Source organism: Boeremia exigua, assembly GCF_020726555.1.
Source record: "Boeremia exigua strain MPI-SDFR-AT-0100 chromosome Unknown C7974scaffold_11, whole genome shotgun sequence".
NCBI classification, from domain to species: domain Eukaryota; kingdom Fungi; phylum Ascomycota; class Dothideomycetes; order Pleosporales; family Didymellaceae; genus Boeremia; species Boeremia exigua.
The window spans coordinates 1,173,155-1,187,266 of record NW_025763528.1 but is presented as its reverse complement, the minus strand read 5'-3'; the positions used below and the strand labels follow the sequence as shown (position 1 = coordinate 1,187,266).

Here is a 14,112-nt window from a genome sequence, read left to right as displayed (position 1 = left end):
TTATCCACTCAACTAGATTACACAATTATTCACGAATAAGAGGCCCCACGTAGTCGACAGTGAGCACGGAAGGGTCGAAAGTTCAAAGACTCACGCTGCCTTTAACCTAGACCTTTCCTGGGATTTGATGAATGTCAAGTCGCAAATCTTCAGCGCAAATAAATGCCTTGGCAATGATTGCATGATAGTGACGTCGAATCATAATATATGTACACAAGCCGCTGAAACATTACGACAAATACAAATGCTCTTGGCTTTTGTGATAGAGCCCAAAGTTCACGACTCTCACAACCCATGGATTGGTACAATGCTAAAATGCTTGGTATACTACGCTAATATTGACAATGTGCCATCAAAGCAGATATGAAATCCGCTGGCATCGCTCAATGCGAGCTCTGAACGCCATCTAAATGCAGAAGAGCCTTTCGTCGTGGCTGAACTACAAGGCAACGCTCGGGTTCTTCTGAACAAAAGAAAATCGTTGGGGTGCTTCTGTTCGATTACCGTCTGAAATAATCGACCTTGCCTTCGCCGTCTCTCTCCGGACTATATGGTGTGTATCCACTGGGTGGCTGATGCCCCATCGGTGCTGCACCGCTCAGGAGGTTGCGGTCGTCATGTAGCTGGTACGGCTGACTTGAGTTGCTGTCGATGTGGCGCAAATCAGGCTCAGGGCCAGGGCTGTACTCGCGCAGATTGCTCGGCGTCTGATGATAGCCAGCTGGATAAGTGACGCCGGCATCCTCCCCAACTCTTGTACTTCCACGACTCGATGATCGTCCGCGTCCGTTGTCACCCCAGAGCGTTGACGGTGATTCAGGACGGATGCTGTCTCCGCACACAGAGCCACGGTCTGAGTTGAATTCGGAACGATCCTTGAAGTTCTCGTAGTCCATGTTGTTCTCAGAAACAAATTCGAAGGGACTAGCTGCTGATGTGGCAATCTTGCCGGGATTCTCTTTACTCATACGCTTCATGGAATAGACATCACCAAAAGCAGCATTGTCGCCTACATCTCCATCAAGGCGCCCGCGGTAGACTTCGGCGAGGAGATGCTTGCTCTTCTCGTGGACCATAGGTACTGTCAGCTTCTGATAAAGGGCAGGGTGCCCAAAGCGGGTCGCGACACGGTCGCGTCTCCGTGCTTCTTTGTCGATTGGTGTCTGGGCCTCGGCACCCTTGTTCGTCCTGCCATGATCATAGTACTTCATTGAGTGGTCGTAGGTCCTCTTGCAATAGAGCTTGAATCCGAGTAGGAGAAATGGCAGCGGGGCCATGGCAGCTGCCATCGTATATTGAGAAACACCACCCTTGGTAGCGACTAGACAGGCAGTGATTACGTTCGCCAAGAATGCGCCGAATAGCATGCGGTTAAACAGCACGCGCCAGAAAAGGCCTCCTGTCTCATTCTTGGTGCAAAACACGTACCTGAGGATCGTTAGTTCTCTAACTCTGGGAGAAGTATAACATGTTTGCACTTACATCAATAGATACTTCTTCATCCAGGAATCGAGAGTAAAGTAGAATGCAGTGACAACGAGTGTGATAGGTTGCAACGACCCAAAGACCAAAGTGACCGTGGAGTAAAATAAGAAGTAGTTGTAGTAGCTCGTGTAGTCGAAGGGTGGAGGAGCAGTTCGCTGAATAAGTTCGCGGGGTGTGGGGTTCAGGAACTTGCGAGAGAAGGAACCCCAGGCTAGGTTGACCGCCTGCGACAAATCGATAACTGCACCGAGATTGCGCTGGACAAGCCAGGTGACCCAATACGCTGAAACGTTGCAGAGCGCACCCATGAGCTGCTGGAAAGGCTCAATGGACCTTACGACTGCCGTGAAGCTTGCGTCACCCTGACGTGCCGCTAGAGCACTCATGATAATCTGAAAGACAGCCGAGAAGATGGAGAAGACGACCAGGTTGTTGAAGACGAAAAAGGCATACAACTGATGCAGAACGTGCTTTTCGCGAGAGCTCTTTGACTGATCACCAGCCTTGATCGACAGACGACGAAAGATGATGGGCAAAAAGTAATAGAACAGCGAAGTCAACGCTGGCGCCAGAACACCTTGCACAACGGCCCAGAATTTGGGGTGTAGGGTCATCTCCGTCTTGAATCCGTCCCAAAAGGATGCCAGATTGCTGAGCTTGGACAAGAAAATAGCAATGCCGGCGTTTGGAATGAAATAGAGAACGGTGAGCAAAGTGATCCACAGGTTCATGACCAGACGCCGCCATCGCCTTTGGCCCGGGTCAAGCAGTAGGTTCTTCCAGATGATGTCTTTCGGCTTAGGAGCAAGACGAATGGTTGTTCCATGAGGGTGCTTACTACGAGCAGTGAATGCAACAATGTGTGCAGACTCGAGGGTTTCGTAGCTTGCGAATCCAAAGGGCATGGCATCCCTGGTGTCCACCGTCTCACGTGCCTCCTTGATCTGCAGCTCCAAACGCTGGATTCTCGCTGTCAAATAGTCGATAGCATCAACTTTTTGCTTCTTGTCTGTGAATCCCGGGTCCTTCTTCGATGGTGTGCACATGGGGCGCTCTGCTGGCAGTTGAGCTGGGTTCTTCAGGTACTTCGATAGCACCGCCTCCAATTCCATGACAGCTTCCTCGTGCGCTTCAATCAGATCGGGAATATCCTTGACGTTTCTGCCGATGGTTGTGCGCGGCACTTCTTGGGTGGTCTTCACACCGTCGGTGATTTCCACCAGGCCATGATCGCTGCGAAATTTGGTCTTGATGTCTGTGATCATCAAGGTCCTGGCGTGCAGGCTGTTTTGATAATCTGCACTGTCCATGTAGGTTCGGCGTAGACGGTGCACGGCACGGTAAGTCCACCACAGGAAGGCGCACACGATGATATCGAAGAGGTATGCCACGACGACATGAGCCCAGAAAACCTCGCCAGACAGTCTCTGGGGCGTCATCATGACATAGATGGACTTGGACTCGTCGCCCAGATTCTGGCTGATCCTGCCCTGCTTGATCGAGTATGTGATGTTAACGGGAATAATGATGGAGCAACCGACGACAGCCAGGACGATGAACATATTGCGGCACATGCGTGAGAAGCGCAGGAAGACGGTGGCGTCCAGGCCGATTCGGTCGACATAGTAGTCCTCGTTGGTCTTGAAGACGGGCTTGTACCAGGCGAACAGCGACTTGTCGAGCGGCGGCGGGCGATGTTTCTCATCGGCGTGACGTAGGCGGGGCGCGTAGACGATGGTGTTGAACGGGCGCAGCAGCAGGAAGATCAGGAAGATTGCACCGGTAATGCCGAGGGAGGTCCCAATAGCGATAACGACTGAATCGGATTGTACCTGCAAGACAGTCAGCGGCGGCCCTGGGCGAGTGTCTGTACGGTGCGGTGCATACTTGAGCACCCAATGGGTCATTGTTCATGATATTCTCGAACTTCTGGCCGATGCTCTCGTCCCGCGAGAGCAGCCATGGCGACGGCGCTGAAGGCATTGTGGGTGTACGTGGGCAGGGGAGGAGCGAGTGTGGTTGCGTGGGCGGGCAGAGACGGGTATGACGAGCGAGGGAGGTGCTCAGCACATGCCTCGTATCGAAGAAGATGCTCTGGAGCGGCGCAACAACGACGGTGGGGGAGCGCGGACGCGGCGCAGGGCGAAGCTGCCAGCGTCGCAGCGAGTAGCAGAGAAATCACACGACAGAGGCACAAAGGAACTGCACCGTCGGCTGGAGCAAGAGAGTGTGCGACGTGCAGGCGTGCAGGGCGTGCAGACTGCAGAGCGTGCAGGCGACAGAACCCCAGGACACGATCGGCGTTCGACAAAGCTTAACGCGTCCGTTATCCGTGGGCAAGGGACAGGCGCCTGCGCGGACAGGGTCTGGCATGCGCACGAGTGGGCGAGTAACGCCGCACACCCGCCGAGGCTGCCGTCGACTCTATTTTCGACCCTGAAGCGCACCGTCGCTGCTCGGGCGAAGGCGGCTTGCCCCTTGAGGGCGCGATCGTCGCTCGCGCTGCGGAGAGCAGCTGCCACTGTCCACGCTACAGCGCCCCGCCCCGTACGCAACCACCGTTGACGAGTGCCTAGTGAGCAGCCTCGCAGCCTCACAGCCTCGCCGAACACGGCAACGGTGCGCACAATGCAGCCAACACCGTGACAGGTCGCCAACGGCTTATGCCGGGCCGCGCAATGCACGTCTCGCAGCTCCTGCCCTGGACACGGCGTTTCAATTTTCGCCCTCGAGACACCGTTGTAGCGGCCTGGGGAATCGATGCCAGATGCGCGTCTTTGATTGGGTAGCTACGTTACACAAAGTGCCGATATCCAGTCAGCGTCGTCAACGCTCGTGTTTCAACTGTTCATTTGCTGACGACGCGCCACCGGGCACCGTTGCTTATGGCAAATGCGCTGGCCCTCGTTCAGCTGAAAGCATCGTCTCTCTGCGAACTGGTTAGCCATATCTCTTCGCAAGTGCACTCTTGAAGGGACAGCTGCTGGAGAATGCTCAGACAGGTTGTGAGTTATCGCACACCGAGTCCACAGCGGGATCTCTGATACGCAGTATCTGTAAGTGAGCCAGCCGTGGGACTGAGTACTGAGTACCGATACGTCACTCGACTGGCTCTGTCATCACGCTTGGGGGGGGGGGGGGGGGGGGGGGGGGGGGGAAGCAATGTTGCACGTACCTCGGACCGAAGAGCAGTGTCCATGGTCGTGCACTGTTGGCGTTCGCGAACAACTCACTGTGAGAAATCGTGCATGCAGCCATGTGGCGTCAATGCTGCGTGTAATCGATATCCAAGCTTTTGTCTATCATCAAGTCATCCAATCATATCCCCACACCATGAATCCAAAGGCGTTGTTGCATCTTGTCCCCTTTCCAACCCTCAAACTCCCAACTAAGGGAGACCCTTATCTAATCTCAAGATCACCTCTTCGTCATAGCTGATCCGGTCCACTTTCTAAGCGCCACCGGCGGCCTTGACGATCTCCGAGACCTTCCTGGCCAGATCTTCGGCTTCCGCCTTGGTCGCGGCTTCGGCGTAGACACGGACAGCATCCTCGGTACCACTAGCACGGGCGAACGAGCGACCCTGTCGGACCTTCTGCACCTCCTTGTCGATCTGTGCCTGGACACCCTCGGGGCTCGTGAGCTTGCGCTCAGCATCTGTCGTCTTGAAAATAGTGCGATCGTTGACAAGGACCTTGAGCAGGCGGTTGGGGAGATCGGTGTAGGTTGAGAGCCACTCCTGAGGGCCCCAATGCTTGTGTGCAAGGACAACCTCGACCAACAAGAAGTCGGAGAGTGCATCACCAACCGACTGGTTAATGAGATTAATGCAAGCCTGCAGGACATCCTTGGCTTCCTTCTCGCCAGGGTTCCTCGGCTCATACTTCTCAATTGTGTCGAGAGTGTCGTGTGAGAAGATGACAGTACCATGGCCATTGGCTTCGAAGTAGACACCAATATCGAGCTTCTCTGCTGCGTGGTGAAGGTACTTGACACCGGTAGGCGTACAGTCAACCTTGAGCTTTAGGTTCTGCTCGACGTAGTTTGTAGCAGCTCCATTCGCGTACGCAGTCTGAACAACACCGATCTTGATCGACTCTGCAAGCCCAGACTGGCGCACGAGGTCTCCAAGGAACGAGGCTACGAGAGTCGCGATACGGTCACCATCCAAAAGGCGGAAAATGTTCTGCTCATCCTTGAAGTAGTACACGACACGATCAGCATCGCCGTCGAGGGATGCGCAACGGTCTCCGGGTCCAGCCTTGGAAGAGGGAGGAGCGCGCTGGTTGGTCTTGACGTAGTCGGCACCGCACTGGGACATGATCAGCATACACGCAGGTCAATGGGGCGGCCTAGCTCACATCGACGTTCAGACTCTCGGGCTTGATGACGTTGTCGTTGATGACGAAAATCTCAAGACCGCCTTCCTCCTTCGATGGCAAGTACTTGATGAGCTCTGTCAACTTCGGTCCTCCAACGCCATTGGCACCGTCCACAGTCAGGGAGCCAGAGGGCTTCTTGCCGCGCAACGCAGTCTTGAAAGCAGCACTAAACTTCTCGTAGTAGCCCTGCTCGGTAGGCGTGCCATATGCGTCCTTGGTGCCCTCGGTGTTCAGGCAGCGCACCATGTAGTGCAATTGCGGTGTGGTCAGAAAGCCGTATTCCTTGACTTCGGCACCGGCCGCCGCAAGGCCGTCCTGCAGGCAACCGAGAAGCCTGGCTCCAGATGCTCTCGTATCGCGAGCCACAACAACACGGGCGGGGATGCTGAGGTCGATCTTGAACTTGGCGGCAATGTCGTGGTAGTATTCCGAGACGTCTTCGGGGGTGGCCTTGTTCGCCATCTCGGTGCTGATGACTTCCCAATCCTCCTACGCAGCGGCATTAGCACTGAAATCTATGTTGCCTCGGTAGAATGTGGTCGGCAGGACGTACTTGCAGCATGTTGCCCTGTGATGTGGTCAGTCTACATGCACCGTCGTCCAATGGTTGCACATACCATGGGCTCAACAAGCTTCACGCCATTGTCCTGGGGCGGATTGTGGGATGCTGTGATCATCACACCGATCCACTTGCCCTTGAGAGCGCGCGAGCGGAGGGCGGCGATCAGACCGACGCGTGTGAGAACCGAGTCGAGGACATCGCTGCAGCGGTCAGCTTGATCGTGGCTACAGGGTTGCCCGAGCAGGGCGGGAGCGACGGAGAGTCGTACGCTTTAGTGCGGAACTTTACGGTGGTCAGTTAGCCTGCCGCTGTACACAGGGCCGATGCGACTTACTCCAGCAGTTCCGTACGTGTAGACCAGGCCCTCAGGCGCGGGGTGCGACTGCGCGGCGTTGGCGATGGGGTCAGACATGTTGACGGTGGTGGTGGTGGGATATGCAGCGATGGGATATCACACAAACAGCTCGCACTCAGCAAAGAGGAGAGCAAGGCAGGTTGGGGGGAGAACAAACGACGCTCGACGCGGCGTGCGGAGGTCTGATGTTGCGTAGAGCCTCAGCGTGCCCCACCACGCTACGAGTACGAATTACAGGGATGGTGCTGGTCTGAGATCAGCGACGAGCTTTCTATTTCCAGCCTGCTCGTACCTGACGAAGCTATTTGCGGCCACAACTCCTTCCGCCGCCGTTGCTAAAAATCACCCATTCGCAGCAGCACCTGTGCAATGCTGTCTGCACGATACAAATGGTTCTGCGATGCAGGTGCAACTTGTCACGGCGTTCATGTCTGCACGAATGAAGCTTGAGTGCGGAAGGCGGGGTTCTGAGCTGTTCACATGAGCTGAGTCGAGCTTGACCGCTTCTTCACGCCCATGTACGTAAGACAGTGCCTTTATGTACCCATGTTCATTGTGCACATCTCAGGGCCGTGCCTGTCGTCATCAGCGGAACAAATCACCCGAGTCACTGTACAACAGAAAGAGCCTAGCTGGGCGAGAGATGAACTTGGCTGCCTTCCTGAAGGAGGCGCATTGATAGAGACGAGCTAAAGAGTTGAAGAAGTCCAGGTCCACGCAGCTACCAAATACTGATGCAGCCACTGGCAAAAGAAAGGGAAAAGAGGCTCGACGCACGTGCTTAAAACCCCTGTGCAGGAAAAGGTCCAAGACCCAGTAAAGGTCTGGGGTTGCCAAAACCACCAACCAGAACACTATGGCTTGGGACCGGGCTGCCAATCTCACCCAGCGTCGCTGGCGCCGGCGCGGCCATGTCCACGAACTTGATGTGCGTAAGATGGCCTGGTCCAGATTCCTTGTATTCGAGAGTACCACCGCCGTTGGTCTGAGTTGTGTCAATGATATCACACGCTTCCTTGATCTCCTCAGCCGTGACGGCCGGCTCGCTGGGGACTCGCAGGTTGTCAATCTGCTGGTGCACCTCTGCTGCATCAACATAGCCGTCTTGTGTAGGCTGGCGAGCGGCCACAATCTTACATGCGGTGCACACCATACGACGCAGCCATACTATGCGTTGTTCATTGGGCCCGCGCTCGTTGGTGCGCATGTTGCTTACAGGGAATGGATTGTTGAAGAACCCAGACGTGGGTGAGTTGCCCCATGAGGCCCCAGAGCCCAATGAGAACGGCATAGGCGGTGTTCCCCAGATGTTGCCACCGGGCGCTCCAAACGCAGAGAAAGAATCGTTTCTGGAGGGTATCGGCGCGTCTGCGAATCCGAAACCCATAGAAGTGCCTCTGAAGGAACCGTGCTGCTGTACGCTTGATCGCCGCTCAAGAGGCTCGGGAATGTCTTCTGCGTCGTCCAGTAGAGCCTTGCTGCCCAAGTGGTCGGCAAGGTCGTCGATATCAGGTCGTACATCATCGTCTCCTGCTTTGTTGCTCGATGGACGCTTGATGGGCGTTGGTCGCTGTATTGGCTGGGCCTGAGGACCCGAGATGGGACTGTCAACACTTGGCAGCCTGTCGAAGGATCCAGAACCTTGTCTTGAATGGGGTGACATTCCCATGCCGAACCCAGGGATCTGATTTGGTCCTCCGAATCCTGCCATGGGTCCAAAGCCTGGGGGACCATCGATCGGGAACCCGCGACCCATTGGCATCCCTGGCGGAGGGAAGCCGCGAAAGTTCTGTGTGCCAAGCTGCGGCGGGAACGGAGGCATGCCTGGACGAGGAGCCATCATGCCGGGTATCATCGAGCCTTGTCCGGGGAAGCCGTTCAGACCTGGGGGCATTCCACCCATGTTAAGCCCTGGTGGCCCTGGCATGCCCGGTGGAGGTGCGAATGGAGGCATTGGTAGCCCTGGCTGACCGTGCTGAAGATAATTTTGCTGCTGCCCAGCTGTTGGTTTTGTCAAGATCGACTTTGGCATAACAGGTCTGTGGCCGTTGGAGGGCGAGATGGATTTGCTGGTCCCTGGCGCGGCCTGTGGTGTGTTCGGCGAGGAACCGTGCGAGCCTTGCTGTGAGGCTTGACGAGGTCGATTGGGCGTCGGCGCCTTGGGCAGGGCTGGAGTGACGTGAGGTGAAGGCATGCCGGAAGACGATGTTTGCTTCAACAACTGGGGTGGCAGCGCAACGGGTGGCTGTGACGCCTTCCGTGCACCAACTGCCGCAGCATGCTTGTCTGCTTTTGCCTTCGCATCGCGTTCTCTCCTCTCTTTGTCTTCCTGACCCTTCTTTTCACGAGCCTCTCTCTCTCGCTCTTCGCGCTCCTTTCGCTTGACCTCCTCTTTGGCCTTCTTCTCGTGGGCTTTGGCTTCACGTGCTTTCCTCTCGGATTCCTGCTGCCGTTCCCGCTCTTCTAGCTGGCGTTTCTGGCGTTCGGCTTCCTTTCGCTGCTTCTCTTCTTCCTGGGCCTTGCGTTCGGCCTCTTTCTTTCTCCGCGCCTCCTCCCGCTTCTTACGTTGCTCCTCCAGTCGCTTCTCCTCTGCAGCTTTGAGCTCAGCTTCTTTGGCGGCCTGCTCGGCATCCTTGCGAGCCTTCTCCTCAGCCTTCTGCTGTCTCTGCTTGTCCTTTTTCTCTTTCCGTTTCTGGGCCTCTTTCAGCTTCTTGGCCTCTTTCTGGTCTTTGCGCTCGTCCTCCTCGGCGAGCTCCTCGAGCAGCCGCTGTTGGCGCTCTGCAGCCACCTTTTCTCGATACGCCTGGAGGACTCGTTGCTCAAACATGCGCGCTGCAAAAATCTGAAACATTCGCCGCCCCTCCTCCATCCTCTGCTCCTCCGTCATGGTATCCTGCAATCCATTAGCCAAGATAGCTGCGATCTCGCCAACAGTACGCACGTCCTCGTCCTCGTCGTCCTCCTCATAGTCCTCGTCCTCGTAGCCCTCTTCCTCGTCCCCCTCGTCGTCAAAGTCGTCTTCTTCGGGCGGAGGGCCGTGGGTGTGGGAGTTGTGGGTCTGGTACATGCTTGGGTGAGCCTGGTATTGGGCCTCCTCTTCTCGCTGCATTCGGCGCTCGGCAAGCTGCTCCATCATCTCGATGAACTTCTTCCCGTCGTTCTTGAGCAGATCGTCGGCAACGGTCAGTATCCCCCCTGGAAAGGCTTGTTAGCGGTGACGGCAGGTACGGACAGCAGGAAGTTACCTTTGACCTGCAGGCTGCTTCCAAAGTGGAGGAAGTCGGAGGCTTCGGGCGGCGGCAGACTGCGCTCCTCGGAGCTGTAGTCGCCCTCGGACGAGATGTCGCTGTTGGAATAGTCCTCTTCCTCGCCCGAGTAGTCGTCGTCGTCATCGTCGTCCTCCTCATCGTCGTCGTCGTCGGCGTAGCGGCGGCCATGGGCAGGCGGGGGGTGGGGGGCCATGAGCGGGCGCGGGTGCGGGGCACTGGAGACATGGCGGTAATTAGCAGCTGGCAAGAAAGCGGCGACGTCTTGCTGGAGGTGGGCGTACTGCTCGAGTTCTTCATAATATGCATCATATAGAACCTCCAGCTCCTCCTCGATGGCGGTGCGCTTGCGGCCGCACACGGAGCAGCTGCACGAGTGCTTCTGCTGCTCCTTCATCTTGCGCAGGACGGCCTCCTTCTCGATCTTGACCAGCGACTTGCGCTCGTCCTCGCCGAGCGACAGCCAGAACTCGCGGATGCGCTCGCGCTCCTCCTGGGTCGACGTGTTCCAGATGCGATCCTTGCGCGGGGCGGGGGCGTGGGCGTGAGCGTGGGCGTGAGCGGGCGGCGGGCTGTGGCGCGGCACGGGGTGCGACGCGTAGGCCAGCGGCGGCGGCGGCGGCGGCGGGGCGGGCCTCTTCTTGCGCTTCGCCTTCTTGGCAGCGGGCGCGGCCATGGGGGCGTGGGCGAGGGTGTGAGCGTGAGCGTGGGCGTGAGCGTGGGCGTGGGCGTAGGGCTGCGGGTAGTGGCCGTTGGCGGCGTAGGCGTGCTGGTCGTAGGGCGCGGCGTCGTCGTCCGAGTAGAAGTCGGCGTCGTCGTCGGACGGCGGGTCGCGCAGCAGGGCGGGGTCCGGGTGGGCGGCCTTCTTCGCGGCCTCCTTCTCGCGCCGCTTCTGCTTCTTGCGGTTGACGGGGGCGCCATTGGGCGGCATGGCGGGCAGCGCGCTGGGGCCGTGGGCCATGGCAGCGGTGCGGCGGGAGGCTGGCAGCAGCGGCAGACGAGGTTCTGCAGGCGGTGGCAGGGCCCGAGGGCCGGCGAGCGCGCAGGCTCGGGGCGGCGGGCAGGGCGACGGGGCCGGGGACGGCGGCGGGCGGCGGCGGCGGGCGTGTGGGCGCAGCGGTCGCGACAGTCGCGGAGCAGCGCGGTGTGTCGCGGGCGTCGTGAGTGGTCTGTGTCTGTGGTCGGAGTCGGGCTGGGCGCCCGTCCCTTCCAGGCAGAGGCAGGCGCAGCACCCCAGCGCACCGCGCACCACGCACCACACCACGCACCACGCACCTCGCCCGACTCTCCAGCACGTCCGCGTCCCACCCGCAGCGCCCGACCGTCGACTATTGCCGCGCCCTGCACGCCGCGCCCGGCCCCGCCGCTGCTATTCTTAAGCCTGCGCCCGCCCGCCCGCCGTCTGTCTCGCCGCCTCTCGCTCTCGCCCGCCGCTCGCTGCCAGCCCTCCCAGACACGCGCCCTCACACGCCCGCCCGCCGCCTCGCTGTCTCGCCCTCGCCCAGCACCTTGCTCTGCGCTGCCCGCCGCTGCCCGCACCCCCCGTCGCCAGCCGCCGTCCGCCGTCCGCGCTGCTCGCTCGCCCGCGGCCCTCGTCCTGCCCGCGCTCTCTGTCGCGACGCCCGCCGCCCGCCTGCAACCGCCGCCCGCCCGCACTGCCTCCACGGCCCCCGCCCACCATGTCTCAGCAGCAGAACAATGGCGAGCCGGTCATGCGTCGGTAAGTCGCCGTTTCCTCGTCTGTCATCAGATCGGCACCCTTGCTGTTGCGCCTTGCATCGCCCTCAGCGACCCGCCGCCGCCGTCCCCTTCTCCCCTTGCCCCGCCCCCTCTGCTACGACTGCGGCTGCTGCTCCTGCTGCTGCTTCTGCGGCTGCTGCTGCTCCTGCTGCTCCTGCGGCGGCGGCGAAAAGTGCGCAGCTTTCGCCGTGCCACGCTGCAGTGCGTGCATTGTTTGGAGCTGTCGCGACCCCGGCCCAGCCGTAGCCTGCATTGGTGCCCCGGTCCGACCACACCCTGGTCTAAAAATAGGCCCCGTACATGCCTCCCCATGTCCACGTCTATCGACCCTCGTACAATTTTCTCACCATTTCGCCCACGACCCTTCTCCCTCCAGTCTCTGATGCTCGTCCGCCCTCGCTAGCCGTATTCGCGTCTGCCCTCCGTCTGTGCCACACAGCATGCTGATCTAAGACCACCAGGAAATTAGTAATTATCGGCGATGGAGCTTGCGGCAAGACTAGTCTTCTCAGCGTATTCACCCTCGGCTACTTCCCAACCGTGCGTACCTCCACCGCTCCCTGCGCCACCTCTCCACCGTCAATGTAACCTGCTAACCGCCTGTGCAGCGTTATGTTCCCACCGTCTTTGAAAACTACGTCACAGACTGCAGAGTAGACGGCAAGTCGGTCCAGCTGGCCCTCTGGGATACCGCCGGCCAAGAGGATTACGAACGCTTACGCCCGCTCGCTTACAGCAAAGCGCATGTCATCCTCATCGGTTTCTCCGTCGACTCACCTGACTCGCTTGAGAACGTCAAGCACAAGTGGGCTGAGGAGGCACGTGAAAGATGCCAAGGCATCCCCATCATACTCATTGGCCTGAAGAAGGATCTCCGCGACGACCCCCTTGCCCAGGAGGAGATGAGGAAAAAGTCGCTCCGTTTTACCACGCCGAAGCAGGGCAGCGACATGAAGGAGATGATTGGCGCTCGCAAATACCTTGAATGCTCCTCGCTGACAGGAGACGGTGTTGACGACGTCTTTGAAGCTGCTACGCGCGCTGCACTATTGTCCGTCGACAAGAAAGAGGGCGCTGGCTGTGGCTGCGTGGTCCTCTAAAAGGCCAAGCCCTCTGCGAGCTTCTTTCGCGTATCGTTAGCATTGGGCGGCGTTATTTCTTCTTTTGGGCCATCACCAAATGCCAGGCGTTCTTAAGCGTCTGCTGCATCTGTTTCCTGCGTTGTTTGTCTACATTTCAGTTCGAAAAGCTCCTGTGGCCATGGTGGTCAGAATGCTTCAGTTCTCCTGGACATATTAAGCATTAGGGTTGTTGCCAAAGGGCGGACATGTGGTCTGGCGGACTAATGACGATGACGGGCTATCATCCGTCGTCACTCTCTGCCTGTATGGGCGAAGCATAGCTTTGGGAAAACCTGGTCGGAATCGGGTACAGCATATAACTGCCGAGCGCTAATTTTATCACGCATAACCATTGTTGACACTTGAGCCCCAAATACAATATAATACACCCGTGCTCTGCCTGTCGTCTCTAGTTCCGTGTCCACTCATGATTCCAGCCTTGCCGACTTGGATACTCTGTCTGCACCCTCGCGTACTCTACAGGCACACTCCCCCAGATGCCCCTCTTGATCATCGCACTCCTGTACAGCCTACCCACGTCACGACCCCTCACACCCAGACGTCCAGCATCAGGACCCTGACCTCCAGCTTCCTCTTCACCGACCTGGTTGCCATTCGAGTCCATCAAACGCAGATGCTCACACGCGGCGCGCATCGACATGTATTGGCGTTCGAGTTCGCGCTCCTCGGCCCAGCGGCGCTTGCGCAGAAACAGCATCCACGCGCGGTGAATCGTCCAGTGGCGCAGGAACCGGTTGCGGGAGAAGTGCAGCGGCCGCGGCGTGAGCGGGTGCGAGAGGTGGTAGCGGATATTGGCTGGAGTCCATGTCAGCTTCTCTGCGCGCCACCCAGTGGTGCATAGCGGCTGTGGATCAAACGCCTGTCCTGCGCATAGTCGTGGGCCACGTACTGATTCGCGGGTCTATCCCCGGGCCCTTCTGACGCTTCTCCAGGCGTGCCGTCGAGGAGAAGGGCGATGTCGTGGCTGGCGTACGTGTCGCAGCGCATTGTGTGGCGGGGGTGCGGAAGAGCGAGGCGGCAGCGCTGAATGGCCGGAAGACGGGTCGCAGCGTAGAGAGATTCATGGCGAAGGTGACGGCGGCGCAAGCGCTGTGTCGTGGATGGTGTATTGCGGGCATCGAGGTCCTCGAAATGTTTCGCCAAGCATGCGCTAGTGTGGAGTTGAGCCGCGAGACACATC

At 58.5% G+C, this 14,112-nt stretch overlaps 5 protein-coding genes across 5 annotated transcripts; 1 reads left to right on the top strand and 4 right to left on the bottom strand.

The window, feature by feature from the left end:
* Positions 1-500: 500 nt before the first annotated feature.
* On the bottom strand, positions 501-3,468 carry C7974DRAFT_318292 (uncharacterized protein; the record flags this gene model as incomplete). Its single annotated transcript, XM_046138649.1, has 3 exons — positions 501-1,428; positions 1,483-3,317; positions 3,373-3,468. 3 exons carry the CDS (start codon positions 3,466-3,468, stop codon positions 501-503), a joined length of 2,859 nt encoding a protein of 952 aa, XP_045993506.1.
* A 1,438-nt stretch (positions 3,469-4,906) lies between these two features.
* C7974DRAFT_50470 (uncharacterized protein) lies at positions 4,907-7,094 on the bottom strand. The gene is made up of 7 exons (XM_046146749.1): positions 7,077-7,094; positions 6,764-7,029; positions 6,698-6,711; positions 6,485-6,629; positions 6,421-6,435; positions 5,847-6,356; positions 4,907-5,797 (listed from the first exon to the last, which is right to left on the bottom strand). The coding sequence occupies exons 2-7, from the start codon at positions 6,839-6,841 to the stop codon at positions 4,937-4,939; spliced, it is 1,623 nt and encodes a 540-aa protein (XP_045993505.1). The 5' UTR covers positions 6,842-7,029; positions 7,077-7,094; the 3' UTR covers positions 4,907-4,936.
* A 322-nt stretch (positions 7,095-7,416) lies between these two features.
* C7974DRAFT_50437 (uncharacterized protein) lies at positions 7,417-11,097 on the bottom strand. Its single transcript, XM_046146748.1, has 4 exons — positions 10,335-11,097; positions 10,030-10,268; positions 9,726-9,979; positions 7,417-9,677 (listed from the first exon to the last, which is right to left on the bottom strand). Exons 1-4 carry the CDS (start codon positions 11,009-11,011, stop codon positions 7,566-7,568), a joined length of 3,282 nt encoding a protein of 1,093 aa, XP_045993504.1. The 5' UTR covers positions 11,012-11,097; the 3' UTR covers positions 7,417-7,565.
* Positions 11,098-11,299: 202 nt separating this feature from the next.
* C7974DRAFT_402287 (GTP-binding protein rho2 precursor) lies at positions 11,300-13,264 on the top strand. Its single transcript, XM_046142685.1, has 3 exons — positions 11,300-11,770; positions 12,252-12,330; positions 12,399-13,264. The coding sequence occupies exons 1-3, from the start codon at positions 11,730-11,732 to the stop codon at positions 12,888-12,890; spliced, it is 612 nt and encodes a 203-aa protein (XP_045993503.1). The 5' UTR covers positions 11,300-11,729; the 3' UTR covers positions 12,891-13,264.
* C7974DRAFT_402282 (uncharacterized protein) lies at positions 13,265-14,030 on the bottom strand. Its single transcript, XM_046142684.1, has 2 exons — positions 13,822-14,030; positions 13,265-13,727 (listed from the first exon to the last, which is right to left on the bottom strand). Exons 1-2 carry the CDS (start codon positions 13,994-13,996, stop codon positions 13,321-13,323), a joined length of 582 nt encoding a protein of 193 aa, XP_045993502.1. The 5' UTR covers positions 13,997-14,030; the 3' UTR covers positions 13,265-13,320.
* Between the last annotated feature and the right edge of the window lie 82 nt (positions 14,031-14,112).

Coding starts and splice junctions, on each gene's coding strand:
- C7974DRAFT_50470 (XM_046146749.1), bottom strand. CDS start 6,841: ATGTCTGACCCCATCGCCAACGCCGCGCAGTCGCACCCCGCGCCTGAG. Junction 5,798..5,846: donor CCGAGAGTCTGAACGTCGAT/GTGAGCTAGGCC, acceptor ATCATGTCCCAG/TGCGGTGCCGACTACGTCAA.
- C7974DRAFT_50437 (XM_046146748.1), bottom strand. CDS start 11,011: ATGGCCCACGGCCCCAGCGCGCTGCCCGCCATGCCGCCCAATGGCGCC. Junction 10,269..10,334: donor TATTATGAAGAACTCGAGCA/GTACGCCCACCT, acceptor CCATGTCTCCAG/TGCCCCGCACCCGCGCCCGC. Junction 9,980..10,029: donor AAGCAGCCTGCAGGTCAAAG/GTAACTTCCTGC, acceptor AAGCCTTTCCAG/GGGGGATACTGACCGTTGCC.
- C7974DRAFT_402287 (XM_046142685.1), top strand. CDS start 11,730: ATGTCTCAGCAGCAGAACAATGGCGAGCCGGTCATGCGTCG. Junction 11,771..12,251: donor GGCGAGCCGGTCATGCGTCG/GTAAGTCGCCGT, acceptor TAAGACCACCAG/GAAATTAGTAATTATCGGCG. Junction 12,331..12,398: donor CCCTCGGCTACTTCCCAACC/GTGCGTACCTCC, acceptor CCGCCTGTGCAG/CGTTATGTTCCCACCGTCTT.
- C7974DRAFT_402282 (XM_046142684.1), bottom strand. CDS start 13,996: ATGAATCTCTCTACGCTGCGACCCGTCTTCCGGCCATTCAGCGCTGCC. Junction 13,728..13,821: donor GGGGATAGACCCGCGAATCA/GTACGTGGCCCA, acceptor CATGGACTCCAG/CCAATATCCGCTACCACCTC.